The sequence below is a fragment of the Aphelocoma coerulescens genome, chromosome 2, assembly GCF_041296385.1.
Source record: "Aphelocoma coerulescens isolate FSJ_1873_10779 chromosome 2, UR_Acoe_1.0, whole genome shotgun sequence".
Classification (NCBI taxonomy): domain Eukaryota; kingdom Metazoa; phylum Chordata; class Aves; order Passeriformes; family Corvidae; genus Aphelocoma; species Aphelocoma coerulescens.
The window spans coordinates 133262674-133289711 of record NC_091015.1 but is presented as its reverse complement, the minus strand read 5'-3'; the positions used below and the strand labels follow the sequence as shown (position 1 = coordinate 133289711).

General features: G+C 37.3%; 1 protein-coding gene across 1 annotated transcript in view; it reads right to left on the bottom strand.

The window, feature by feature from the left end:
* The window catches only part of PREX2 (phosphatidylinositol-3,4,5-trisphosphate dependent Rac exchange factor 2), a 175277-nt gene that overhangs the window by 107386 nt on the left and 40853 nt on the right, over nucleotides 1-27038 (bottom strand). Inside the window, exons 5-11 of the mRNA XM_069004907.1 lie at nucleotides 18566-18637; nucleotides 18368-18490; nucleotides 16423-16527; nucleotides 13577-13678; nucleotides 11699-11860; nucleotides 3858-3991; nucleotides 1724-1827 (exon numbers count right to left, since the gene is read on the bottom strand). Of these exons, the coding sequence (XP_068861008.1) occupies nucleotides 1724-1827; nucleotides 3858-3991; nucleotides 11699-11860; nucleotides 13577-13678; nucleotides 16423-16527; nucleotides 18368-18490; nucleotides 18566-18637 (802 nt within the window). The remainder of the gene's footprint in view (nucleotides 1-1723; nucleotides 1828-3857; nucleotides 3992-11698; nucleotides 11861-13576; nucleotides 13679-16422; nucleotides 16528-18367; nucleotides 18491-18565; nucleotides 18638-27038) is intronic.

The window sequence follows — 27038 nt, the reverse complement described above, 5'->3', positions numbered from 1 at the left end:
AGCTGGAAGTCACTAACTAAATCTGTGGGCCTGGTGAAGGACCTCACCCAAAACAGATGTCAAGGAGCTCTTACAAAAAATGTCTGGTAAGCAAAGACACTTAATCAAGTGTGACACCATAGTGCTCCACCTTATGTTCAGCATTTTTCACCATATTTATCAATAGCTTAAATGGTTCAGTGGTAACATTGTTCATGGAACCAAGTCAAGAAGCATTGCAAGAGCTTTGGGAAACAAGATGTGAATTCTGAATGCTTAACAAATTCTAGAAATGGTAAGATAAAATTCAGTACAGAAAAGAAAGTAATTATCAGTCCTACTCTCAGACATTAACACAGTATAAAATATAATGAGAGAGGCACCAGTACTGTACAAAACACTTTGCTCTAGTATTCTGGAACACAAATGAAAAAACTGAAAAACAATGCTCTGAGAAAAGCCAAACAATCCTGGTATTAGTAGCAGACATCCCACATTGCAGCACTACAGTAATTATTCTGTCCTACCTGGAACCAGTAAGATTTCAGCTCTAGACACCTCAGTTATGAATTCCAAGCATTTATTAATATAATTTCTTTATAAAACTGAATGTGAATGACTAAAGATGGAAGCAAACTGATGAAAAAAAAATCCAAAGGACAAAAATAAAATTATAAAATAAGAAATACTAAAATAAAAACACAACACATGAAAAAAAGGTTGAAAGACTTTAAAATATGACATGGAGGAAAGAGACAACAGTCTTCCAACAAACTAATTTGTTGCAATAAGAACAACAGTCAATGTGTTCTCCAAGTCAGTTCTACTGTATCCTGTAAAACTAGAAGCGAGAAAACTATTTTGAACACAAGGAACTCAAGAATAGAAAAAAAACAACCTTCATTTTAAAGAAATATTCAATTCCTATGAAGCTTACTTAGAAGTAAAATCATTCTTATTAATGCTCAATTTTAGAATAAAATTGCATTAAGAAATGCTTGGAATCCATAGTAGAGGACAAACCTTACACTATTTTAAAATATCAGGAGAAGTAATATATAACTCCCAGAAATTCCCTCCAGACTTACATATTTGCAATGGCACTGCAAGTTTCACATGCCACTATTTTTTTAGCTTTACATTAAAAAAGCCCGAAATATTTTAATTGCAAGAAAGAGTAATTATTGTTAAGCTCAAAGGTTAATCACAAGTTTCTAAAACAAAAACTGACGTGTAGGACTATCCTGGGTTTTTACTTTACTAATGCATGTCAGGAAAATTTCAAGTAATCTTATGGGATTATATCCCTAAGGATATTTTTTAAAAAACCTTCTTTGTGCTACAATTTCAGCATTTATAGTGTTTCATCCCAACAGAGGTAGGTTTTCCACTTGCTGTTATAAATATACCATGTACCTAGGGATAAGTTCTTTAAGAGCGCTGGAATGCTGTAAAGTGAAGTTAAATATGCAATTTCAGTTGAGCAGTAAATGTCACCTTATTTTATTACTCTGTTCACGTAAGCATAAAATAGCCGTCTGTGGCTGCCCAGCTAATAATGGATGAAAGCAATGATGTGTCACAGAAGCAGAATTTTGATACAAATAGTGCTTTTAAAGCAGCATCTTACGGTTTCTTTCTAAATATAAAGAGCACTCTCCGTTCTCAAAGAAATTACGAAGCTGCATTTGATTTCAGCACCTCAAAAGATGGCTCTGTAAATGAGCCACACAAATATACTCACCTGTTCCATCATCTACATTCTCTACTTCCATCACTTCCGTATTTATTCTGCCCCGGAAAAGGTAACGGTGGCCATCTGTAGATGCTTTGCTGTTCTTCAATCTCCTGAAAGAAGAAAGAGCAGATGAGCACGTCATCCACTCCCTTCTTCTATGTTTCTGCACTGCTACCGGTGCACGTGGCATTTAGAGACCACTGTAAGGATCCCAACACATTTATACCTGCTAACAGAACTGTGGAAACTGCTGCTGAACGGGATGCTGCTGATGGCAATGCAAAGATGCTACAGCTAGTAAGAGTAAGCTGCAAATTCCTGCCTGATTGAGAATTCATCAGGAAAGTCTCACTCTGTAAAAGCTCTGTTCCAACACTCCGGTACCTGTGTGCCATTGTCTGCCATCAGAGACAAAATACTGCATTGGGAGAGCCCTTCCTCCTAACTGACATGGTCTCCCTGTGTTAGTCTGGACACTCAGCACAGAGGTAGTGTGACTGAAAAAAATTAAATGAGAACATCTTTGGATACAAATATGGGCCTACATACATTAGCATCATAAATGGGATTTATGTATGGAAGAATGAAGACATTTTTCCTTCCTAACATACAGGTTAACCGAGAATTGTAATTAAGGATTGCTGAAGTTTGGTGGCATATTCCGAAGTACTTTGCATTGCTGTAACTGTTCCCAGTGAAGTCAACGCCTTTTGAGAACCCCAGTTCTAGACAGCTTTTCACACCTCAGATAAGACAGTGATTATTCTCTACCCATTTTTGCCTAGGATAATTAATACTGTACATCAAACAAAGGTCAGTTTCTAAGAATTAAGGATCTCCTGAATTTTAGCCTTCATTCACTCCAAAGAGGTACTAATTTTCAGAAAATTACCTACCTCTCAATCGTTACTTCATTATTGTCTGATGAGTAACTCTACTACACCATAAATTTATTATTCAAAATTTGAGTAATATATTGGAAAAACAAAGACAGCAAAAAAGCAAAACCATCATAAAGCAAAAAGTTTCAGTGTACATGTTTTTTCTTTCCAAAGTGAGTAAATCCAATAGCTCCACTGAGTTTTATAACTGTAAACCCAAATATGGCATTCCATGTTTACACAACTCTGCCACAAAAGCATCATTATAATTTACACAAAATACCTCACAGCATAAAGGTAGGGCAATTTTTGTAAAATTACCAAAATACAAACCTTCTCTCTTTACATACTTACCAATCAATACTCGAAGTATCTTGCTGGCAATAACCAATTATTTCCCATCTTAAAACTTTGCAATTATATTCTAAATTGAGTTACTCCTATGTCTGCAGAGATGTCACCATGGTACCAGCCAAGAACATGGCTGCTCAAAACTAAGGAAACCACAGATGACTTTTCATGCATTTTGACGTTTTCATCCAATAGTGCATTTTAGCAAGAATATGGCTACAAAAATATGCCACTTAGTGGAGGACAACTGAAAAGATACTATGGAACCAGCAGCTCATTTGTAACTGCTGGACAATAAACTATAACAAATATTAGAAATTTTCAAAAAAAGATGTATCATGTATCCAGGAATCTATCAAATATCTATGCAGTAATTTGTATTTAGTGGCTACTCCAAAACAACTTCTGGATTAAAGAGACAAACGTGAGCATCAAGAGGGATATCTGTACATAGGAGAACCCTTATTTCTCACATTATCTACAGAAGCTTGTTGCTGAACTAAGGAATTGCTCTTTGGAATGCAGCAAGAAGCAGCTTTCTGACTGTTTTCTCTGATTACAAATATAAGGCATGAAGCTCTTGAATCTGTAGAGACTTATTTTACTGTGCAAGCTAAAATACTAATTTGTTTGAACTAAAAATTCAGACTGTTTACACTTCCTAGAAGAGAGTGAGGCCATCACATACAACCTGCTATGGAAAGCTGACTGTTTCTCCCCACACTTCACCACTAGGATTCTGTATCCATATAGTTTTTCCCAATTGCTTGAATTAAATACACTGCTCTTTGGTTGGTAAGTTTCCTCTAAAAATGCTAACTTTTATGCTGTGGTTCTTATGGAACAGCATACTCATGATTAGCTCTACTGTGAGAAAAAAAACATTATTTTTGAAAGTAATTATTTACCTGTGCTTTTTTTTGCAGTAGACCAGAAGATTATCAAAAAGAAAAAATATTCTCTCTTGGATATTTCCTGCTGAAATTTTCAGTAGTAGTCCACTTCGCAGCATTTCTGTGCATGTGTCTGTGATGTTGGACCCCTAAAATTGAGTGGAAAGAGATTATTCTTTTAGTGAGAACTGAAGTACTTTGCATCCAGTAAGAAAAAGTTTCTTATAGAAACTCACAAGTATAACGATTCTCTGGAAAGACTGAAAATACAAATCATGGTGATTTATTGCATTGTAATTATGTAATAATCTGTAATGATGCTTAATACCAGCTTTGTGAATAGATATGGTTTAATCACAGAAAGTTTCCAGATTATATTACTTTCATGCAGAGACCTCTCCTGAAAATCATGCCAACTTTATCCAGTAAGTCTTATCCTCAGCAACTTTATTCAGAAATGTGTGAAAATAGGGTTTCACAAGACATAATCTATGCCATGATGAAATTGGAAGCTGAAGCAACCTGGGACTTGAACATCATTAAGGGTATATACTTCTACACTAGATTACATAAACACAAAATCAAAAATCAAAAAAGAGCAAGATACAAAATTTGGGCAAAGCTAACAGTGGCATGTGCAGCTACAACTGTCTAGTATACTTCCTCCTAACCTACTCCAAAGATACTAGAATTTTGGTAAGGTTTAGATGTTTGGGAGGAAACTTCCCATGCCTCATTTTTGCTTAAAGATAGATCATTCACGTGCAAAGGCAGCAGGCATTTTCATAAAAGTTGATGAAAGAGAAGCAACTTTAACAAAGAAAAATATTTTGCAAAAAATATTTATATGAAAAATTCATGGCAGTTCTATGTCTTGTAACGAGCTGCTTACCACCCAAGGAAGCCTACCTTGAATTCCGAGGTGTATTTTGCTAGTCTGAAAAATCATGCTCCTGTGGGACAGAGCTGCTGTCCCTGTGCTATATGCATCCAGACACACAATCCTATTGATAATTTTATTTTATATTGTGCTGCCTGCATCAAGCATACACCATGGGTTTGAACAGTTTCCTGCTTGAAGAAATCAAATCAGCTTGGAAAACCTGCAGAAGCCAAGACTCTCCTGTCCTCTACACATGTTCTGAATGGTTTACGCATGTGATAGCTGCAGTTACTTCCTGTTCTTGATCTAACCACAGTAGTCCAAAGAAAAATGGATTCAATTAAGAGCCAAGAAGCGATCACGCATTCTGCTCTCACAGTTCTTCATCCTACTTTTCATCCTTTGTATGTCACAGCTGTGAATATTGAGCAATAGCTCAGACTGTCCTAAGGAGAATGCAGTCTGTTTACAGAGATAAATGAGATTGCACAACCATCACACTGCAACACACTTCAGGTCTCTAAGTAAAGCCGCTTCAGGATCTACATTAACTAACCACTCTTGCTTCCACTCAGGATCAAGTGATCAAACAAGCCAAGATGAATGTCATCTATAGCCACTACAGCATATTTCCCTTCCTAAGACAGCATCGGCACCAGCATGCTAATTTTACAGTTTTTTTCAAACTCACACACTGAAACATCTTAAAAGTACACTTGGTGATATAATTTAGGCAAATGCTTGTTGACCACAATTACAGAAAAGCGGGGCACTTTTTTTCTATTCCATTTCATTGCTTTCATGTATTAAAAAGAGTAAACAATATCTTATTCTGTGTTTCAAATTTGCTGGTATAGCACTTACTAACAATTAGCATTTTAAAAGGTTGGATAATCTTAAAGAGTCTTGGTTTGTTTTTACAGAAAACTTCAACTTTGCAGAGAAATGTTATCTTTTTTGTAAGGATGCCCAAAAAAATCAGCTTATGGCTTCAAAATTGTACTAGAAGTTTCAGGTTTCTACAAAAGGATGGGGGTTTTAATAGAAAGGGTTTTATAAAAAAATTTTGTCTTTTCTTACTGAAGAATTTCATTTTCAGTATAGTAAAATACAACCTTTCCCAACAGTCCTAACAAGATTTGCTACTGTGCCAGCATCATGTCATAAAATAACACATTTACTATATATTTTAAGTATATGTAAATCAGGCCACCTAACTTATTTACAGTTGCTTCATTCATGATTCAAGTTCAATGTGACAGTATGGCAGTCAGGGCCACCTGTATCACATTACTACCCTTTGCTAATGTTATCCACCTAATTTTCTTCACTTTCTAGTATAAACTGCTAGGTGATGAAAACAACGTTCTAGAGATACTTTTTTCCCTTGGAGACATTTCATCCAAAGAGTGAACAGTGTTAATGTCACTTATCAGATACCTTCTGACAAGATCACAACCCGTGCTGGTGAGACCACAGGTCAGTGAATTTTGTTAGTGCTGTTCTATTTGCTATAGTCCAAGGGAATAAGAAAACAGGATCAGAAGTCACATCTTGCTGTCCTACAAAACACTGCTAGTGCAGAAAAATCCCATCACTCCCTTGCCTGTGTAATACTTAGGGTTTGCCTGTTCCTAGACTTTGGATGGACATGGAGCTGAAATGGAAAAAAAAAAGAAGGGCATACTAAGGGAAAGCACTGCTGTTTCTACATCTGAGGTGAGCATTGCTCTCCACCACACCCCTTCGATATGAAAAACATGCCTGAAGAAGGATGAAGCAGAGAGCACACACAAGCACTGCCATATCCACCAAGGGGACAACCATATTAAGCTGTCATGAAAGATGAAGCTACACCTTAAACCCTCCCGTGGGTTCTCAGCAGGAACACCAAGCTACAGTTGATATCCAGCCCAGCAGGACAATTCACTTATCCATCTCCAAGCTGTCCCTCTCATGGGGGAAGGGTCAAGGCTGCAGCAGCATACGAGGGGTCATCCTTGTCCCAGAAGCAGGTGAGGCTTTCTGCTGCACAGCTAAAACTGAACTACACTACCTATAATATTGTTGGGACAAGTATTATCAAAACTTTCCGACGCAAACATGTTTTCCTTAAACGTTTGCACTGAAACTACCACAGGAATTTCCAGTATGAGCAACTTGAACCTGAAAAGCAATTTGCTATTTCAAAGATTTCACAGACACTTATACTCAGTGCTTGTAAGAGAAGATGATAGAGTTGTGTTGGGGCCCTCCTCCCCCTGCCATGTGGTCCTGGGAGAGGGGCCCTGAGGGGAGACACGGGGTTTCCCTGCCCCTGGTCAGCCTCGTTCCCCGTTGGTTGTTTTGTGTTCCCCTGCGCAGGCAAGGACCCTCGGGTCCCGTGATTGCCTCAGTTCCTCGGCAGAGCCCCGGCCATGCGGCTGGAGAAATAAACATCTCTGAAACATCTACCAAGAATCGGTCCATAGATATTTCTTTTCCACGGGCCTCGTTGCTTGATAGGCGTGTTGCAACATCCCCACTGTAACACAGTTGCTCAACCTAAATGTAAAATCAATACTACTATGCTATTCATGCTTCTATACATTTAAAGTACCTGCAAGTAGAAATCATGGGCTATTTTCAGTGAAACCAGTGTTTTTGTAATCTGTCAATTTGAAAATGCCATGTATTGTAGAAACAAACCTATTTTAATCATCTTCCAACAAATCATATAAATAATTCAGTTGGGGAAAAAATGACCTGCAAAGCAGGCTAATACTGTGAATCTAGACTGGTTTTGCCTCCCTGTATCCTACTGGGTCACTAAAGACTGTGCAGCAATCCTCTACTGTGGGTAGCACCAGGACCAAAGACTCTGAGCCTTTTGAAGATCGCTGGTGTGGAAATTAAAAGCCCATAAAATCTTGGAGCCTGCAGGCTATTTAGGTATAACTGGCTTCTGATAACCTTTGGCTGCCAGTCAGACACCTATCATTCCAACTAAGGAAACAGTTCAGGCGAGAGGTCTGAAATGTGGGCTACCATGACCATATCGAAAAATAAAAGCACTGGAAGGAGAGAGACTACACGCAAGAAATTTAAAACAAAACCTCCCTCATCCTTGTTTCATTAAATATCCCTCTTTGACATTAAAAAATTATTTTTATTACCTTGACATGAAAAGCAGCATTGGTTGGTAATTTTTGTTACAAGAAAAGGTACTTATCAGTATATTCTGGGCAAATTTCTATCAAATACAGAGGTTTGACTATACTCAGTCAGTGGCAAGCATGTTAATAGTGGTAAATCAGAAATTACAGACTAATACTAACTTACTGTTCTGTACTTGCACATGGACATAGGAAACAAATGAAACATGAAAATGCTAGAAATGCTAGAAATAAAACAGAAATCTCCATTTAAATTTAAAATATTACTTGGTGATACGTTGGAATGGAAAGGCACAGAATACCCCATGCTACTGTCACTAAATTGGCCTGTGACTCAGATTGGGTTGTTCAGCTTCCAGCTTACAACAAACCCAACAATTTTACTTTTTCTTCTCTCACTGAAACATCCACACAAATTTTACTGAAAGACTCCTTCAGCTGCTGAGCCATTCTACAACTGAGACAGCCACCTACACAAGTTCTGAATTCAGGCCAATAAATTTAACCACTGAGGAAATTAAGCGAGAAAGTAATTATATTGAAAATCATCTTTCTTGAAACAGATGTTCCATTTTTTCCATGAATCTGTATTTTTATCATAATAAACACAAGCTTCATTTTATGACACTTAAGTAGAGGAATTCAAGTCATGCTTTGATCAGATTCTAAAAATAGTCTTTATTTTTTTCCCTTTCCTTCTAGTTGGGGCCAAGCAATGTGCTAAGCATTTCCTTCTGGAAGGAAATCTCCAACAAGTTTGCCTCTTTATTTTCAGCAATGCAGAAAACCAGATGTTTATTTAATTAAATCCACTCTCAAACATTGCATTCAGGAACTTTTCTTTTTTTTGTAGTTGTTGTTGGGAATCATTCAAAATACTGTTAGCTCATACACATGCTATGGAATTCTTACCATTTCAAGGACTAACCTTATACTATGTCTGAAAAAGATGCTTATATCAAGATCAAGGAAATTTTGCCAGATTGTGAACCCTGTGGTTGCCATATGAGATCAAACCCAATCAGCTAAAATGCAATAAACACCACGTAACTCTACTGGAAACATCCTATTCTAAGACAATGGCACTTTTTCAGAGTTCAAGCACAGGTGAAATCCTGAAATGAAATCTAGGAAGAGGGGGGGTGAAAAAAAGACCAAAAAAACAACCCACCAATGTTGGTAGGAAATTACTTAGTTACAGTGTAGAGAATACATTCTGAGCACAGAGAGAATAAGTCTGTTTCAAAGGCTTATGTCCATACTGTTATCACTCCTTCTTTATTTTTACCTTTGCTCATTAACACATTTCCAAAAGCAACCATATTTCCTACCAGATGTTTTCCCAAGAATTCAGAAGAAACAATGCAGGAAAGTGGATTCCCTGTTCAGAGGTAGAGGTTTGTGAACAGTAAGTTCTTAACCAACTTATATGACTAATAATGCATTGAGTTAATAATACTGTAACTTTATACTTGAGTGTGTTCATTAAGATGGATTTGACAAATATCTATGACTCAGACATTGGAAGCAAGTAGAAGAATTTTAATCACTGTAGTGCAGCAGAAAATTTAATTGAAAAGTTAAAAATAATAGAAGGAGTAAAATGGTGATAGGCAATAAGGGTTATTTAGCAAATTTCCTTGCCATAAAGTATTTAGCAACATAAGCATTTAACTAGCTATTGCTTCTATCATAAGGTTATCACACAAGCATTTCCAATGCATTTAAATGTTCAGATATACTAACCTTTCCAAGTTACTGCTGATGACAGCAACTTCAAGCTAATTACAAGAAGAAAGACATTTTCACCTAGTCTAAAGAAACAGCTGTTAAGTGATGTCAACTAGACCTCCTCTCAATTCCAACATTTAGAAGTTTACTTTATATTAGTCCCTTCTTTTTCAAAATCCTACAAACAATACAAGGGCATTTGTTTTGAATTTTTTTTTTTATTTTATTTCAGATTGAGAGTTACAAATAAGGACAAAGTTTTGTCTGAATATGGACCAGCAATTATATCACTTTTCTACTTGTAAAATTCCTTCTCATGATGCACAGTGAATTTTAGTAGAATTTCATAATGACCATCCTGTACCTAAAGATTACAATGCACTGAGCTCCAGCATGAGATGATTTGCCAGAAATGGAAAAGCAGTTCTTGAAAATGCTGCTAAACATGGAAAGAATACCTGAAGTGAAACATTTCAAATCACAAAATGCACTGAAGAAACGAAGAATTTTAATTAAAGTAAAACTGGTCACTTAATCCACATTTAGAACGAACCAAATCTTCCCACACTACTCAATTAACAACAAACCAAAGGTCTGCAAAAGTCCACTGATCAGGAGATTTCACATGGAGCATACAGGAAATAATTATGTGGTGTCATGGGTAGTATTTAGGGGGGTCTTTGTTCAGATCTATGCTCCTTTCAAATAATGGCTTGTTCTGCTGAATCGTACTGGAGGGCAGGGGAAAGCTAAATCCACTACTGCAGAACCAGAGCATCCTTAGGCACAGCAAGTTCAAAAAACAGCAAATACAGTAGAATCAGGAGGTGTAGGAAAGGAACAGAGCCATGCAGAAACTATTTCTTACTTCTGCCTTTTTATCTATTACTACAAATATTTACTTAAAAGTTGTCTTTTCTAGTCAATGTTCTAATTGTTATTTGTCAGATAACTCTGTCAGTTAAAGTTCAGACAGGTCTGTCTCGATGCTTTCTCTGCTTCAGTGTCCCATCAGTGTCCCCAACCCTTTCCTTCCTCAGCACCATACAAAGGAAATTTCCCACTATATAGTCTGAGACATGATTTTTCAGCTACCAGACTAACACACCGCAAATACATTTTTCCTGCTACATCTCCCAGTCTGCAAGCCTTCCACAAAGCTTAAAGAGATGAAACCTCTTCCTCTAGTTCTTAAGCAGATTTCTCAGGAAGAGTAGCAGCATATTTGAGCAAAGTATTCAAAAAAGCAAAGAACAACTTCCATGTTGAAATCTGCCTCTTAAAAAAAACTGTGTTGGGTTTTTTTGAAGTCAGTTTTGAATACGTTTACACTGTTTGCTTTATATGTCTTTCATTGAAACTTCCACCCCAGTGCACACAGCTCAGACATGTCAATACAAAACACTTAAGGCAATTTAAAGATACACTCTTATCTGCACATATCTTTCCATATCAACTAATTATAGTGCTCAGGATAATTCAAAAGGAAGATTTTGCTGCTACAACTACTTGATCTTGTTGTTTTCTTGAGAAAAGGGTGGCTCTTCTGGTTACTACTTTAACTCAGAACTAGATCTATGGTTACTTCATGAAACTTGGAGCATTAAAGCTCTTCCATTTGCAAACTATTAAAAAGCCCCACAACTCTCACACAGATTCCATTGCATATGTTTACATTAGTTCAGGTCACCCAGTATTAAGAGACTACCTACAAGCTGACAAAAACTTACAGACTCAATGCTAAACCAATAATAAACAACAAACAAATTTTTTTCCAGACAAAGTGCTGCTAGGCCAGCATAAGACAGCAGTAAAATCAAATCAGCATTTAAATTAGGATCTTTAGATGTGTATGTGTGCACAGATATATGTTAATACAAACACTAAATAAATATCCTTCTTCCTTGAAGTCTGCTATTTCATACAGCACTGCTCAGTCATGGACAACATAATTTACAGAGTAGATCTCAAAAGCCATGATTTCACAAAACCGAGGACTTGATAGAACCTCAGGATCTCAAAAACATACTTATTGAAAACTATTACCCCCTCCTCAACATAGAAAGCAACAAATCCTATGACAGTACCTCCCATCCTTCAACATGAGACTGCCATTCTTCCAAAAACTCTAATTTTTCCATTTGTCTCTTGGCCTCATTTATGTTGGAACAGACAGCTTTCATGGCCTGGAGAGCTTCCATTAGGGCTGCATAGTCACTGTGCTTCCTTGGAGTCCGCTTCAGTAATTCCTATTTAGACATAGAAAAGAAAAGGAAAAAATAAATGGGAAAAAAAGAAAAGAAAATAAAAGGAAAAAACAAACTAGTCTTTGATCTCTAAAGGTTCATTATAGGAGACTTAAACAAAACCAGCATACAAAAAGAAAGTAGCCAGTGTTTACTAAGTAGAAAAGTAGTAACCCCTCTAGCATTGTGTCCTAGTAGGACACTAAAACTCAAGAGTAATTAATTTCTAGCAATAACCATCATGACTTAGGAAGAAGTTTGCATTTCAGCCACTTTCTCCCCCAACAATGTTTCTTCATGTTAAGCTTTGGGGTTTGGGTTTGTTTGTTTGTTTTTTATATTCTGCAGGATGCAACTGTTCAAGAGCAAGAACAACAATTCTGCTTAAAAATACACCAGTTCACCCATGTCAAAATTAACACCTGCCTTTCTGCAACTCAGGGCAGAAAACACAGGTTCCTTTAGATCCACACTATTTGAACCCATGCAATGCAGCAAAGCACTGAACAATAGCTTAGGTGACTCACTGATTTCAGATGGTGCTGGCAGCCATGCTGATAAACAAAAGTGGAGTCACCAGCATTTGTTTGAGATTTCCCATCTCAAACTACCAACTACCCATTTACAGCTGGGCTGGCTGAGAACAGCCTTCAGTGAATACCCTGCAAAGCCCTAACCCTGCTGCCACCACACCCTGTATTTAAATTTATTTAATGTACTCCTTTCATTACTCTAGAGTAATTCATTAGTCATTTTCCCCAGTTTTAGCTGTATGTCTTTCAAAAAATAGAATAGAAAAATAATTTCAAAATAGACCAAGGGAATTGTAAAGCCACAGCTATCTGGGATGACTCATACCTCATTGTAATGATTATATTTTTAATTTGCTTTTAAAACTTTTATTCTAATGTATTTCTTTTTAGATTTTTTATGTCATATGCCTCACAACTAGCAATCTTGCAGATCAAAGCTCACACATGCATTGTGAAAAATACTGTCCAATAATTGTGTTTCAGGTAGCTTTTCGAGCAGAATCTGCTCTGGCTTTCCTCTCACAATTTGGAACTATAAGCAATACTAGACCTTAATTTGTTAAGCAAAAATTTGCTTAAAATATTTACTTTCTTGTATTTTATTTCCTAACATGGTAAATTACAAATTCAGAGGTTTGAATATGTAATGTTTATCACCACACTTAACATTTTAATGGATTTGTGCCACAATATGCTAAGAATAAACATATAATTGTACATAAAAACATTTACAGCACCTTACTGTTACTCTACAGCTTTTCATATGAAAAAAAATCATTGATATTTTTCATTTTCAGTTTGTTGATGATAAATTAACACTATCAAAGTATGTCACCAACAAACTCTGCTACCCCAAGCATTTTAAGCAAAGACATGGTCAAACCCAGCTGAAATTAGGCTCATTAAACTCTCACAAATGGCTTACTTCTGTCCAACAATGGACAGGCAAGCTTACAACTAGAAGCAGAACAGAGCTAATCATCTCAATCTAGCCAAGCTCCTCAGTTCTTTTAATACTGATGTCAGAAGAGTTGCCACCAGCGTTAATAAGAGCAAGTCTGGGCGCAATACCTTAATAAAGAGATAATTCACTGGGCAGAAAGAATTTTTTTGGAGTTCGGACACATGCTTAGCAACCAGTCTTATATAGGAAGTAGTAAGCCCTCAATAAAAATCTTGTAAGTACCTTCAAAAGAAGGGGATACTTGCATATTCTCTGTATTGGCGTTACTAGATATCCCTCCAAGGGTACATCTGTGTTCTTGCGTCCTCCAAGGAGCATGCAATTCTGGAGTGGGAACAGGTTCACAAATTATTGAAAAATCCCAAGAAAATTATCAGAAATAAAGACAAGGGCATAGGTATACAGCAATGTTTGGCTAAAGTATACATGGACTATGTAAATATATATATATATATAAAAGGAGGGAGGTTTGCAAGACTGCCAAAAGAAAGAACACATACACAGGCAAGGAAGTCATGCACATGACAAGGAAGTCATCATGCAGGCCTCTCGCCTAAGCATCTTCTTCATCCAGTCTGATGAAGAAAAGGACATTTTCCTAAAGTTTGAAACTAAAAGACAATAAATAGAATTCTCAGAATATGCTTTCAGACATCAACAAACAAAAATAAAAATATTTCAGGGTGACCACTATAGCTGTTGTTGTTTCTAAAATGTGTTTTTAGTATTAAGTAGTATCAAAGATGGTTTGAATCTTTGAGCATGGCCATCCTAATACACACCTCAAAAAAAAACCTGTTCTTTTTTCATGTTTCTATATTTAAATTTGATGTGCAATGAATAAAATATCCTTAACTCACGGGCAAAAGGCTATTAAATAGCTTCAACAAGACATCTGATTACGGAAGTAGAGAGTAAATTCAATATTGGGTAGAAGTACCCAATAAAAGCAGCTGAGAGAGAGAAAAGAATATGAGCTTTTGGGGATAAGAAAACATGCAAAGGACATCACAGCAAATATTTGGAATTGCTGGAATTAAGTGTTAGTACATAAAGACCTAAAGTAATGATGACAATTATTTTATGGAGACATCAGAGGGAATTGTGATGCAATGGTATGAGATAATCTCAGCTTCAAAGAGCAAGTTGTCTAAACTGAGGACACTAAACAAAAGTTGTATAAGGCAGCCAGATGGGATGTCGACACAGGCCACAGATCTGGATGTGGTCTGTTGATGGAACAGAGGCTATACAACTGGGTGGCCACCCAACACACATATGCTATAACCAGTGCTGCTATGGGGATCTCCACATCCACCCTGTACTCATGGTTAACCAGCTTCTCTCTTATCCTAAAGGATACTTTATCCTAAAGGATCTCACTTAACCTGTCAACACAAAAGCTTTACTGATAAAGACCATGTAAGATAATGGCAATGCAGGTATAGTTGTTACAACAACTGTCTCTATACTCAAAGGCCCAAAAGTCTGGTTTCAGCTCCCAGTTACTGATAGATAACCACAACTCTAATGACCTGGACCCTTTGGTATGCCCAGAAGTCTTTGACTGTGCTTTCAAATCATACAGTCAGATGTCTTGTTCTCTACGTTAGACTGCTGCCACTTAATCCTACAAATCTATGAGGAACCCAAACCAGATGTGAAAGCCTTCTGCATGTGCCCATGAGTATGTAACACTGACACATCATGAACTGCCACAACTGCACACTTGGCTTCCTTTCTCACAAAACAAGCTCTTTGCAATCTTTCTCCAGAGTATTTTGCTTTTTGTCTCTGTAGTCAGCATTCACCCTTCCTTTTTGAGTCTGGCCATGCTGCTCCCGATACAAGAACCACATATATGAAGCTCCTCAGTCTGGGACAAGGTGAAGGATACTGTGTCAACCACCGAGGAAAAATAGGACAACTTTGAAGCAGTTTTTAACTATGAATAAACATTTCTGAATATGAGATTCTTAGCAAAAAGGCAGATGGTGCCTCACGTTACCCAGTATCTCCCACAATAAGGATATTCCCACACTGCTCATTAACTTGGCTGTAAGTAAGTGCAGCTGGAGAGTCAGATCTGGTATCTTTCAAAACATCTGTGAGCCGCAACAGGACAACTTCACCAAGAACTCTGTCCAGCAGTAGTGAAACCCTACTGCATGCTAAAAAAAATTAATTAGATTTAAAAAAACCTTTTTATACTGTCAGCATTGACAGAGTCCTTTTCTCTCAAACACATCTGTGATGCCTTGCTGATAGGGTAATTTGCTCTCCAGCCCCAAAACATAATGATCAAATCTGATCACTCCAAAATTTGATAGCATATCCATGGACACCTCCTCAGGTATTTAAGTTCCAATATAGTAGGCTACACATTTCAAAGCTGACCTTTTTACCACAGGACACTATGGAGGAAACACAAAAATCATTCCATACTAAATCCTTCTTTTAACAACTAATGTCAACTATTAGCAAGCTCAATATTAACATGGAAATTGGTTTTGCTGTTGAAAAACCATAAGGACTATCATACTTAACATTTTCAAACCCCTGCTTACTTGTCTTATAAAGTGAAAAACTAGTTGTGGGACTACTCCTTTCAACCTCAGATTAAGTCAGTATCTAAGTTTAGGATGGCTACTGTATGATCCTTAACAAAAGATTTTTGTCTGCAACAGCTCTGGCTACAGTACCAGAACGTGGGCCTTACCTTCAGAGGTTCTGCTGAGTCCTTCAGCTGCTTTCTGTAATTCCTTTCCCTATCCCTCCTCATCTACTTAATCCTGTTCTTTGTCCTTTCTAGAGATTCACACCCTTGTCTCCCAGCCAGCATGTTCAAGGCACGCTGCCTAATGCTGTATTATCCACAGATCCAGGTGCAGCCATGAAAATACCATTTACACACCCCCTTCCTCTGGAAAAACCACCCCCAGCTAAAACTGTCTGCTAACCAATTGCAAGTGTGCCTGTACTTGTTACATGGTGGAGGTGACAGTGCTAACAATTCACTAGCCCATCAAAAAATACGAAGTTAGAACACCAGTTCAAAGTTTATTTACCAAAAGAAACGTCCGCACTGTTCTTATTTTGTTCAGGTCGAGAAGAACTTTCTGTGCCTTCTCGTGGTTACTACAATATTCATCATAGATACGGAATTTCTCTTTCTGCAGAAACAAAAAGAGACACTGTTTTCCACTTGTCATTTTGATTTTCTTTTTAATTAATAAAACATGGAATTAACACTTTGCGAAGCCGAATAGCTAATACAGCCTTCATTCTAGAAAGTCAGCTCTTCTTCATACATTTATTATTTGAGGTCTAGCCTCAAATTATGAACAGTCTGGAAGCACCACTTGGGAATTTCAAACATAGATTCATAGAATAGAAGGTTGAAGGGGATCCCCAAGGATCATTTGGTCCAACCTTTCTTGGCAAAAGCACAGTCTAGACAAGATGACCCAGAACCCTGTCCAGTCGCATCTTGAGTGAGCCCAATGTTGACAAATCCACCACTTCCCTGCGGAGATTATTCCAATGGCTGATTGTTCTCACTGTGAAAATTTTTTCTCTTGTGTCCAACTGGAATTTCCCCAGGAGAAACTTGTACCCATTACCCCTCATATCATCCATGTGACTCTGTAAAATGGGAGTCTCCATCTTTGTAGACACCCTTTAAATACTGGAACATAGTGATAAAGTCTCCAGTAAGCCTTTTTTTCTCCAGTCTGAACAAACCCAGTTCTCTCAGGCAGCCACAGGCTCTTCTCTTAACCCTGTCCAGACTGTCCACATCTCTTTTGTATAGCAGGGACCACAAGTGAACACAGAATTCCAGCGGTGGCCTAACAAGCACTGAACAGACAATGACAGTGATTTCTTTATCTCTGCTGGTGATGCCCTTGCTGATGCAACCCATCATCCCCCTTGGCTTTATTTTTTTTTGTCACAGCAGCCCACTGTTCACTCATATTGAGCTGGTGGTCCACCAGGACACTGAGGTCCCTTCCCACAGAGCTGATCCCCAGCTAGGTAGATCCCAGCCTGTGATGTACTCCTGGATTATGTTCTCCCAGGTGCAAGACCTCATATTTGTCCTTGTTGAAATTCATAAGGTTTAGCTGAAGTATTTCAGTGCTTTCTACCACAGAGGTACCATAAACACACAGGATAAAAACATACATGAAGAAAATGCAAAATGAGTGGCTAATTTGCTGACATTATTAACCAATTTGTCTGCAAACAGTTATTTTCAAATATGATCCATTTTTCTGCAGAGTTAAAAACTGATGTTTCTCAACTTCTATGAATTGTTTCCACTAACCCTTAATAGATTTCTTCTCCCACAATGAATAGTCAAAGATTTAACAAACAAACAAATGGGACTCTAACCACAGATAACAATGAAACCTAGACTTTTTGTTAGGTCTACAACTGAAAGTAAACTAATTTGTTCTCATTTTGTAAATCTCTGTAACAGTAACATCCTTGTTTTGCTCCAACAGGAAAAAATAATACTCCTAGAAACCAATTACTACAGGACATAAAATAGCTTCTCAATCCAGAACCATGGAGGTATTTTATCCAGTATATGCAACTCTTTACTAAATATTCACATTTTTCCATAGCTCTAAGGGGGAATAAAAGGATAGTACTACTTTTGTTGTTGTGTGCAACCTTGTACCTCCATCTAATGCATAGGCACAGCTTCACCCAAGTTGCAGGGCTCAGTTTGCCAGCCTGAGCTAATTTGGTGAATATAGAAATGATGAAACAACAAAAGTTTGTCATTTAATATGTTCTTTCTTCACTCTCCTCCCATCTACTTTTTGGGGTTTTTTTTGACATGACAGTAACCAAGAGATGAACTTCAAAGTACTCTTCATTATGCAATCAAGTCATATTTAGTCTTCATGACTAGGTACACTTATCATCATGACAGTAATTAATAAAGGCAAAAAAGAAAAGAAATACATGAGAAAAAGGCTGAAATAAAAGATAGCATACATAATTCAGAAAGCAGGTTCCAACTTCATGCTGTGCATTAGGTTCTGGCTGTAAACAATCTTCCACAAGGGACAGGAAGTTTTTGTGAACTGCAAGAATATCTTCAATATTTGAAAACAACATCTGCAAAAGAATAAAAACCTACATAAGTGAAACATCAGATACAAAACAGAAGAAAAATGTAATTAGGAGACTAACCTTAACTGTCTCTTCTGTGACATTTTTATCTACTTTGGCTGCAGCACATTGGATCATTCGGTGAAGAAAAGCCTGCATGAAACAAGACAAATAAGGAAAAAGTTATTTCAGGAAGACTTGAACAACTTCTGCTATGTTATGCTTTAATTTGTTTCCCAAACTGGATGTAGAGCCGCATCAGAATATTATTCAGAACCCAAAACAAGCATTTATAAAGCATTTAGTAGTCCTGTTGTTCTAACATGATAGAAAAACCTATCTACATAGCGGTAAAAAGAGTAAAATATTAATGAAGCTGAGAAACTGAACATTCTCTTGAAGTACCACTTCCACCCTGCACTCATATTACAATCAAGCAAGAGGGAGATGTATTAATTTTCAAAATCTCACTCTATTACTTTACAAATTGAGTACAAGACAAGCCAAAATAAGCTGCTAATTTCCAAATTAAACTAATCAGGAGATACTATCATGTCACATAATTTCTACCGTAGCAACCAAAAGTCAGATTTCAGACGTATTATTAATCAAACTTATTTTAAAGTAAATTGGCTTAGAGAACAGTCAGCTGCACCTGGTTTTGCTTAATGAAAACTCTTCCTTCTTCCCTCCCCAAGAACCTAATCTCCAGGGATCAAATGAGTAGTTAGTAATACCACCAACGAAATACTAAAATGGTAAGTTTTCTTTTAGCTTACATTCAAGAACTGGAGACAAAAAGAAGATGTGTACAGTAAGTAATTGCTAAAGAAACAAATATCTCAAGTACAAAGAACAGAATTAATTTTTATTAATTCATTTCATTACAAAGATATTGGTATGATCTAAAAAAATATCTACACACTGTAGACTAAAATCTTACAGTGATAATTCTTCACACAGACATGCATATTCTTCAGTCATTAAAACCTGGCACCACAAGTGCACAAATGTCATGTCTTTCATAACCATTTAGCTCCGAGTAACTGTGCATTGTACACTGTACATGAGCTCATCTAAATTCTGGCGTGGTGCAAATTCCATAAAAGAGGCAATAAATAACCCCTGTGTGGAAAGACAGCAGTCACAGCAATCCTTTTTGCCCTCTGCTGGGACTTAAACATTTTCATTCCCAAGCAGTGCTCCTTTCTCTGCTGAAGAGGACTGTGTAACTGGCATTACACATTTTTATTACTTAAGAGTCAAATCTAGTTATCCAGGACATAAACCAAATTAAGTTTGGAATACTGCCAGAACACTGTATGTTTCCTATCGCTCTCTACAATGATGTAGATTTTCTAGTTCATTAAACCTGTCTTTTTCCTGACTATTTCTGCTTTCTTTTTAATGTTTTACTGGTGATAAAAAAATGTGATTAACTCATTTGCAGCAGTTAACTGATGGTGGACGACAGCCCTTTATATCATTCCTTGCTATGAATATCCCCAGGGGTTACGGCAAATTTGCTGTGCATTATCTGTACAACCAATCACACAAAGAGTGAAAGCCTGCATGACTCTTAGTTAAATTTTGGAAGTTTCCCCTAAGCCATGCAACACCATTAAATATGCTTTAGAATTGAAGAGGAAAAAAGAATTTTAAGACCTCTGAAACTCACATCTATTTTTACTATCTGTAACTTCTCTCTGCTCACATTATTTCCCCATAGACCAAACATACTGCTCATCTGCACTCATATTATCTCAGAAGATCTTCATTTCCTGTAATTGTGAAGGAAGGTGAACATTAAGCTGGCTGATGGTGAAACTGAGAAGGAATTGAGAGATGAGGCATTAGTTATTCCCAAGTGATTCAAGACACTAGATGGGAGTCATGAGGTCAAGAAGAGAATATATCAGCTGCAATAAACAGTTGTCCAAGCAGCACTGTCCCAGACATCACAACTGCAGAGGTTATCAGAAAATAAATCCAGGAAAATCCAAACTTCTGCAGAACCCAGACACAAACCACTAATTAGGCCTGGGACAACTTCAGTCCCTTCCTGCAACTTTGTGCAAGCCCATCTAATATTTTGCTGTACTCTTTCTGCAGGAGTAGTGTAATCATCAGTCCAGTTTTTCTCTAAGATTTGTCACCTGTTCATAGAATCATAGAATGACCTGGGTTGGAAGGGACCTTAAAGACCATCTGGTCCCAGTCCCCCTGCCATGGACAGGGACACCTCCCTAGATCAGGTTGCTCAGAGTTCCACTGTTGTCTCTATCAATGAAGATTTGCTTCCTGAAAAAAATCATAACACTATGTCTCAAAAATCAATGCATGCGACAATTTGAATTTTTCAAGTACTGACATGAAGTTCTACAAAGCTGCACATATTGCAAAATAATTGGAATAATCTCACATTTCCTAGAAGAGTAGTGTTAAGAGAATTCAGGGGAATGCAGGTAGGGATGGAGATCTCTACCTCCATTCATGTGCCACCAAGACTGATCTCCAGCAGACTTCCCCTGCTGTGGAGTGAGTAATGCAAAGCGCTGATGAAACCCAGGTTTCCAAGATGTAAATCCCCTTAGCAGCTCCCTTCCTGGAGCACAGAGTCACCACAGGCTCCACAAACATAACACCTCTGCACTAGTACTTTGCTAGGGAGAATGGACAACCATCATCAGGCAGAAGGATGGAGAAGTAACTGCTTTTTTTGCAGTTTAAAATAACCTCAATCCAGCACTGCAACTATAAAAAGACTAATGTTCCTGAACTTGCATGAACATACAGGTCTCAGAGAGGACTGACTACTCAAAAAATCTCCAGAATTACTTAAGCATCAACTGAGGACAACCATGAGCATTTCTGCAAAAATTAGTAAACAGAGAAAAAGCAGGTAATTTGCAGACATAACAGTAAGGAGATCCCCAGCACAGAAATTACAGACTTTTAAAGTAAAATATATAAGGATGGGCAGAAACTAAAAAAATTATATAAGCTTTTGAAGAGACACTGAATGAACTATTATTAACCATAGAATATAATATACCTGTTACATAAAAGTAGAATGGAAATCTCAGCAAATTTACAATTCACTAAGGAACTGGACTCACACAAGAAAATAAAAACACAGAACCAAGAAGTCAGAAACTCCTATAAAATAACACTGAGTTGCTTCTAAAACTTCTACCATTACTTCAAGTATGAGACCTCAAGTCCAGACTCATTATTGAGCACCACATTATATGAAGGAGCAAAGCAATTGCAAACTGCAAGGACGCAGTGGAATAGATCCTGCTCCTGGACTTAACAAACAGCTGTAGCAATCGTTATACATGATTTCCATGCTTACAAAAAAGCAACAAAAATCACCACAGTGAAAAATCAGTTCAAACTTAATACAGTTTCATCAAACATACATGTCAGTAAATCATTACTCATCTTTGTTTACTGGAGTATACATTACATCTTGCTGAGGTTACTTCAATATTCATCTACCTTAGTGTAGAAGCTTCACAGCACTATGACACAGAGAATAACAAACATCCCAGTGCACTCCAGGATCCCAGACCAATGGCACCTAGACAAGGATCCTCAACTTTCTCAAAACTTTTCAAGTGGATTCCAGAGTCTCCCTTAGCTTCCTTTCAGTTCTTAGTTTTCTCAAGTAACAGCAAAGACATATGGCAAAAACAGAATGTAATTCTCCAGATTTTCACCTTGTGCCACCAGCATTCTATCCACCTTGCTATAGTATAGGGATTCAACCCTGCAGCACAGCAAATGGCGATTCCTGGCACTCCCTGCCAGCTGGACTTTTGATAATTTCTCTTTTAAGAGATCTCCACGCAACATTTCAGAGCAGCAACTTGGCTGGGTGCCATAAAGAGCAGTCTAAATTTTAAAGATCAGATGAAGAGCAAATATCGAAGAGGATGTTTGTTACATATATTAAAAAACCCATCCAGTTTTGTTTGCCAATTTTCAGAACTGTTTATGGAAAGCTCTGTCACTCCAGGACTATCCTTGAGTCACTCAGAGTGCCACAGTCCCTGCCTCCACGAAGTTTGGCTTTCAAACTACAAACCTAAACTTTCTAAAGCAGCCTTCTGGAAACTTCGTTAACACAAAATGGCATCTGCATGATCAGTGCATACCTGCTTTGGAGAAGAAATGTCTCAAAATGCTGATAAAATTCTAAATATGAAGAATCACCTTGTAAGAAATTTTATGATCTTTACAAGTCTGACAAACTTTCAGACCAGAACATGGTGTTCCAACTAAGTCCTTTGAACAGGGGAGCAATTACATATGAAATACATAAGATAACAGCTTAGTGCTGAAGTGTTCTGACTCCATTCAGCTCCTATTGGGAACACAAATGCCTCTATTTTTGGCTATGACTCAGGGTCCCTGTACCGTGGTGGTACAGAGAAGAGTAATTCACCTCTACCTTTGAGAAACGTGGTAAAGAATCATATGGAGATGATTCCATGCTAATAATATCAATGAAGATTATTACATGTTTTTCATATTACCTGCAAACTGTTACATACTTTCTGTACTATTCCCTGTTCTAATTCTTTTACCCTTTGCCTGACATTGCAGTAATACAGTAGAGAAAGCAATGGGCGTGAAAATTAAAACATAAAGCACTGAAAATCCAAATTCAAAGAATTATAAAAGAGTTTTTTCATTAGAACAGATAAGTACTAATGTTTTTGCCTGTCTGCTGATCAGTTGCCATTTTGTGAGGCAGCATTTTTTTACAGAGAACATACACTAGGTTCCTGTTATGGGGATTTTGACTTCTGGTCTTATCAAAATAAGAGTACCATTGTTTGTTGTTTGGTGGCGGTTTTTTTCTTGATGGTTGCTCTGTGTGTTGCTGAAAAAAATCAAAACAAAAACCTACCACTGCTAGAGATAGCACAAGGAGCTGCCAACAGCACAAATGACTTCTCTGACATCTGGAATGAAATCAGGGAAAACAAAGAACTCTGCCTGCAGAAGACTCCCAGGGCACAAAGACTTTTTTTTGCCTTCTTTACAGATAAAAAGTCCAGAAATTATGTCAGAGCTCCTGGATCACAAAATATATGTAAACTATCTTTCTGAAAGCAATAATCCGACTTAGTATTAAGCCTAAAAATAAATACTGGGTTTTATCTGAAAAAAAGAGTTTTTAAATAGTTATTTATTTATCCCCTCAGAATTCTTTTAACAGTGTTTCTACCCTTATATCCACACTGTCATAAACAAAACCAAGGTGGACTGCAAAAAACATACGTGTTTTTAATAAGGTGATTTCCTGCACATTTTTACTTTAGGAAAACCAGTTCAACTGAAGTGCCCAACTTATCATAAAGACTGCTGAATAAAGCTAGCTAGCTGTTATGCACATTAAAATTGAATAGAATTTGATTTTGCACAATGTAAAGATAAAATCCTATAAAATAAGCCTCAATAAGGAAATGTTCGTATTTTTATATAAACTTTTTGTGTCTATGATAATAGCCTCATCTTCACAAATTTAGAAACACAAATCTAAAATACTTGTAGTGTCTTTGTTCTCTTTACATTTTCAGTGTAACTATAGGCATCTGGATGATGGAAAATATTTTGGTCTTTTCACAATATTCCAAATGATCCTAGAGAGAACATGGAGATCTATCTTTGGGAAGAAAACTGCTATCATAGCTGACTAGCCTATCGTGGCTAATTCAGCTCGCAGGCATCAAGGTAGTATTTAGCATAGCAGTTCTGCACACTAGAATTAATGCACATCAGGTTCCAAGTCCCAGAAGAACACCAAGCCAGTTTTGTTGAAACACTTTTGTTTGATTTTGACACAAGGAGGCAAAACAAAAAAATCAATAGAGAAGACTCCAGCAGCAATAGCAGCTGTGGCAAACACTGTGTTCTTACCCTCCTCTTCCCATTAACCTGTGCCAGCAGCAGTGCCAGTAGCTGCTCAGGCTGGCTTCTGCTACTGAACAAAAGACTCTTCTTCTCTCTCCAGTGATTCACCAGCTGAGGCACCACCTGTTTCTCCCATCTTGCCTGCAGGACTGGATGAATCATAACCAGCAGAGAGAGCATCAGCCAAGGTCAGATACATTCTTTCTCCCTGCTGTACCTAGAGCTACTTTCAAAGCTGGCTTCATATTCTGATGCCTGTAAGTACAGGGGAATTGATGGACAACATCTGCAATGTTTTCCATTCTAGTGGTAATTTTCACAACTTACCAAACAATCCACTTCCCCATTCATCTGATCCTAAGGGGCATCAGTCTGCCTGAAACAGCAACCCTGACTTCTTTCCTTAACGTAAACACGAATTCATAAGTACACACACACATACAGAAATGACTGCTTTGAAGAAATACATATCTTCATAATCTTCTCATACATGATGAATATGATGACACATTTTGGGATAATCTTAACCCACACTCCATCATGTATCATTTTTTACTTTTTTCTCTGTCATATCAGAAAGCTTCTTCTAAGAGTAGAGCAAAAAAACCTTTCCTCATCCTCTTCTGTATCTCAATCACCATTTCTGCATTTCATGGTCACTGACAATATTTTTCAACTTTTTACTGCACATCTTGCTCTTTCTTTCATGCACTGTGAGACTTCTAAGTCAGTTCCCTCCTTTGATGAGGAAATGCCCCCTAAACTCATGTTCCCCACCTCTAAAATCACCTGAGCTTTCACTTTTGATTCCTTCCTTCCTTTCAGCTCCACTGCAGATGAAAGTAAGAGATTTATAGCTAAAGTCCAGTTCCACACAGCCAGGCAGGAAGTCCAATGTCTCCACCCTCTTCCTTGTACTGAAACCATTCTCAAATAGATTTAGTACAACCTTTTCCTGGCCCAGTTCGGAAGACACCTATTCATTTTCTTCCCTGATTGTCAAGAATCCTGTCACCCATATCTAGTATCCTTATTTTGGGAACCTGTTCTTCTGAGGACTAGCTAAACTCTTTCTGGTCCACTGAAGTTTGGTTGATGAGTAACGATGGAGGCACTCACATGCTCACAGTTAAGATCATTCCAAATCTCACCAAGCCAGAGGCCAGATGTCTGGCTGGTTCATACATGCTGCTGTGATCTGATGCCACACACAGAAAACTGCTACAAGATCACCTACATTTTTGTTTAATTAAAATATAGTTGAACCAGAGCTTTAGCAAAAGGCCATACACTGGCATAAGTAATGTACCCCCACCTGCAAGATGAGCAGAAGGCAGTATGTCTAATATTTTTTGCCAAATATTTTATGTAACATGGGTTGCTGCTAACCAAGACTTTATCCCATTAAAAACACAAACAGGTTAGATTCCATTCTCAGCATCATCAAGAGAGGTTCTGGAAGGCAAAAAAAGGGATTCGCCTGACCCCTGTGAATTTCTGAACAGTCTGCTGGGATTGCAACAAACAAACTAACCAAACAAGAGGCATCCATATCAATAAACAAAATACTTCCAGCATGCCAAGATTCCTCTTAACTATATTTTGAAGAATTTCTGAAGGAAATGATACTCTGTATTAAAAAACATTCACATGTATGTGGAATTCCCTGTGGCAATACATCATATGGTCCTGTTGATGCATGTTATTAAGTGAATAATGTACTGCTAATCACACAACTGATCCTGTATCATTTAAGTTGGAATGGAAAAGAAATGACGTCTACCATTACAGCTTGCCTCTCATAAAAGTCAGCAGTTTCCTGAACTTACAGAACACTAGGTTCTCATTAGGAAATCTCAGTGATTTCAGCTCTGTCAACTACCACCAAACCAAAACAAGAATCTAGGAAACCTCAGAACAAGTGTACATCTGGAAGTAACAGTATGTTCCCACTATATTGCAAACATAATTAGAAAAGAATTCCTATGTTTGAAACCTTTATACTTCATACTATAATTTCTGCTTCTTTTATGCAAACATATCTTCTTATTCTATTCAATTTGGAAAAAATCTTGAATTTTCATTTAATTTTGATCCACAAACTAATTATTTTCCCTTTTTCCTTTAGGTGGAGAACACCAATTAAGAAGAATTCAACATTTCCAAAATATTTTTGAGACAACTCTTTAATTCTACACATCAAATTTTATTTCTATTAGCAAATCAGTAATTTCAGAAAGTGTGAAAGATGAGAAACACATGGAAGGTCAAGATGAGAAACACATTTGTCACCAGTCGCTGCTCCAAAAAATGTTTTTAGATTTTCTGATTCCATTTGAGAAATAATAGTTAGAAATCTAAAAAAAATATTCCAAGAAAGTCCTCTGTTCATTGTCTATATCTTTCTAAAGTACATTAACATGTCTGAAGAAAAGTTTGAGTCAAAAATACCCACCAGAATAAAGAGAGCCATAATCTTTATCACTCATAATGAGGAGGAAACCTGAAATAACATATCACATCTCCATTTTCAGAATTTAAATTTAAATATTCATTCCTATTGCATCTGAATAAGGGAGGAAAGTTGACTCAGCACCAATGAAAACAAATTATTTGGTCCTTCATT